The 3534-nt window shown below is 33.2% G+C and overlaps 1 protein-coding gene across 1 annotated transcript in view; it reads left to right on the top strand.

Moving 5' to 3' along the window:
- Window positions 1–1557: 1557 nt before the first annotated feature.
- Window positions 1558–3534, top strand: part of LOC106471816 (thyroid adenoma-associated protein-like) — a 65544-nt gene continuing 63567 nt past the window's right edge. The window contains exons 1-3 of the mRNA XM_022400421.1: window positions 1558–1768; window positions 3063–3176; window positions 3340–3463. Coding sequence (XP_022256129.1) covers window positions 1688–1768; window positions 3063–3176; window positions 3340–3463 — 319 coding nt within the window. The 5' untranslated portion in view covers window positions 1558–1687. The remainder of the gene's footprint in view (window positions 1769–3062; window positions 3177–3339; window positions 3464–3534) is intronic.

Raw genomic sequence — 3534 nt, 5'->3', positions numbered from 1 at the left:
CTGAAATGTCGGAAAACTCTCCACTACGCCTTAAATATAACCAATGCGACGCGTCAAGAACAGTATCTATTATTGGTTTGGTATAGTTGGTGTGCTATAAACTTCGGAATGTGACGGATTTATTACCATATATATATTAATATCGATGTTTGTTTAAATTAAACTTGTATTTAGAAATGTACATAAGTTATACTGTTAAACATGTATTGCGAAACTACCGCCTGTTCTCTAAAGTTGTAGAAGGTTCTTGAACTAGAGAAGCTGGATTTTTTTTAGAAGGATCCTCAACTTTAGTGGATTGAACACAGGCATTTCGGCAAAAGCAGTGCATTCGCGAACAGGTCACGATATCCATCACTTATCAGTAATAGCTATGTACACCGCCGGGATCGAACCTGAAGCTTACCACGTTAACAAGAGTAAGAAACCTTTAGTGGCCTTGGTATCCCAGAGAAAATCATTTCGAGATTACACTTGTATGAACGACGGTTTTTGTGAGCTCGCCAGTTCGGATCTCGTCACTTGGCCTTGGCACTTGGATCCACTGATCCCCGCCAGGCCCTGTAAAGGCCCGTTTGCTTCATTTCATTTCGATAATTTATCAAAATCAACTGCTGACTTGCTCCTTCTTCAAAGTTCAACCGGCCTCTGCCACGGCTTGGACTTGCCTTCACTACTGCCTACTTGCCTCATCTTCATACGTTTGTGTATGTATGTATATATGTATTCGACAGGAACAGCAAGCACACTGCTACTTCTTGGCGAGAAACCCCCAAGCCACAATACAACACTTCACCAATTAACGCCTTCCCATAATCAACAAACAATCGACAGGAACAGCACGCACACTGCTACTTCTTGGCGAGAAACCCCCAAGCCACAATACAACACTCCACCAATTAACGCCTTCCACGAGCTAGATACCACCACCTGCTTAGTGAATTGTGATTACTGTTGGTGGATATTTATAGGTATGGGCCAACATTCAGCCTTGATAATGGATGCAGAATGCATTCGAAACGCGTCGGCCAACTCATCACTAGCTACAACTTTTACCCGTTGTTCTAACAACGTTAAGACGGCTTATCGACTTCTTGAGAAGAATTCTAAGAAGAAAATAAACCTACAGTCATCGGTCTTGTTTAACAAAATCTGCCATATATATATATATGTTTCAGCGTAAATTACTTGTACCTGATGATGACAAAACCTTGTCGAAAAGTTGTACATTTACTGTTATGTTAAACTTATATTAAAGTTTCTCTTCATTACCCATTCAAGCCGTCTCCAAGCATTATAATTCTAGGTAACATCATTAAGTCAAAATAGGGGTTTGTAGTTTGAGTAAATAATGTTTACAGTATCTGTAGCCTTGTTTTCTTACCTTTTATGATCCCTGTTTGTAGGTTTTAAATTCACGGTTTTTTATTTATCTTGTTTATTTATATTTTCCGTTTTTATCTTGCCGTTGTTGCATTTATTTGTTAGGCGAAAACATCTCAATGAATCTACAGAGCCATCTATTGAACTAGTAATAGTGTCGCCCTCTCGGAAGAAGCAATGTGTTATTGAAGGAATCGTGGAAATGTGGGAACAAATACATACTTTGATTTCAATTCAAAAGTTATTATTAAAATTCAACTTATAATTTGTAATTGTAAAATTTGTATTCTAAACATATCTCATTATGTGCAAGGACTTAATTTCAATTTATAAACAGCTGCTGGAGCAGAATGTTCGTGAAAAAAAGATTCAAAATATTTTAAGGGTAACTTTTACTTTTAATTACAACTACGAGTATCTTAAATTTAAAAATTATATTATTATACCTTGGTTAAACTTCTACGATTAATTAAAGGCAGTTTAACATAACTATTATATAAATTATAATTTATATTAACTTTAAGGTAGTTTTCTGTATATTAAAATTAGTCTACTTTTTAAATTTCATAAGTAATTTGGTTAAACAGGCCTAGGGTTTTGGTTTTACATGTAAATGTATTTATTTAATGATCAATTACTTGAGACTGAGTTTGATAGGGGTTAACTTCTTTTTCATTCTAAATACCTAACAACATTTTTTTTTGATAACTAAAAATGCAAAATACAAGTAATAATACAGTTAGTAAAATGAATTTCGTACTTAGGACTTACAGTAGAATATCTGGCATATTTTTTATTCAGTATTCTTTACTTAGTCATGTCGAAACTTGTGACAACTTATGTGTGTTTGACAGTCATGTATATTTGTAACCTTACATTTTCAGCTTTCTTGAAAAGGAAAACATTCTGTCAGTGTCACTACTGTATTTGTTTTTCATAGGCTTACTCTATTGTTTTTTAATAGTTTGTGCTTAAGTCACTTCAAAGTCATTTCAAAAGATTAGTTTAAACTTTTAAGTTATTGTAAATCTTGACTGTAATTTATATATATACACACACACACACATTTATAGTACAAAACAAGCCTTAGCCAAGGTGCTGCACAACCAAACAGTCACCAGAGTACAGGCTATAATATAGGGTTTCGGATGTGTCCTAGTTTTTGTTTTATTTCATAGAAGTATGTATACTGATACATTGTTAAAAAATTTATGAAATCACAAGTTTAAAAAACATGTATTTCAGATTGTTCCAAGCAACCACCTGTAGCTTCACATTAAATGGATTTGTTACTATTTGTAAAAACAAAAGGTTTTGTTTGTAGTTAAGCACAAAGCTACACAATCTGTGCTGTTCTCACCATGGGTGTCAAAACCCAGTTTCTAGCATTACAAGTCTCCAGATTTACTTCTGTACCACTGGGGGTAAAAATAAGAAACTGGAAATGTTTTCTTAGTCACTAACTTTTACTGGTACATCGTTCCTTTTATTAATTTTAATTATTCACAAATTAAACATTTAGAATTGATTTTGTTCTGTGTGTGTCTATACATATATATACGGACATTAGACTTAGAGAAAAATCACATTTAAAAACTATGGTTGTATATATATATACTTTACACCTTTTCTGTAAATATCAGAACATAAATGCTTTATCAGTATTTATATTTTTTCAGGTATTTCTCCGGGAAATTCAACCCCCCATGCTGTTGAAATGTGAAACCTATCCATATCCTCCAGAACTTTTTATGGACTTTGCAAAATTATTTATAGAATTTATACAAAAAAAGGTATGCATAATTAAAAAGAATTAAATATATATATATATATACACACATTAACTGTATTATAAATTAACAAAATTAAGTATAACTTGTGATAAGTGTATTTAAGACTGTGTTTTGTAAGAATCATGGAGATGTGCATTTCTTCGATTTACTTGTTTTTCCATAGGATACTCTGGTAGAAAATTCTCTGCTGTCAGCCTCGTGTCTTGCCTCATTGCTGTGTCAGATAATGCACCCTGAGGGAACTGCAGAATTTGTGGTTTATGTGTTAATAAAACTGAATGATATGGGTAAGAATTTTTAATTATTGTATTGAACATTTGTGCTGAAGGTAACCACATCTTGTGGTATTAGTGAATAA

This window comes from Limulus polyphemus, unplaced genomic scaffold, assembly GCF_000517525.1.
Source record: "Limulus polyphemus unplaced genomic scaffold, Limulus_polyphemus-2.1.2 Scaffold4878, whole genome shotgun sequence".
NCBI lineage: Eukaryota > Metazoa > Arthropoda > Merostomata > Xiphosura > Limulidae > Limulus > Limulus polyphemus.
This window is presented reverse-complemented; position numbering and strand designations above follow the sequence as displayed.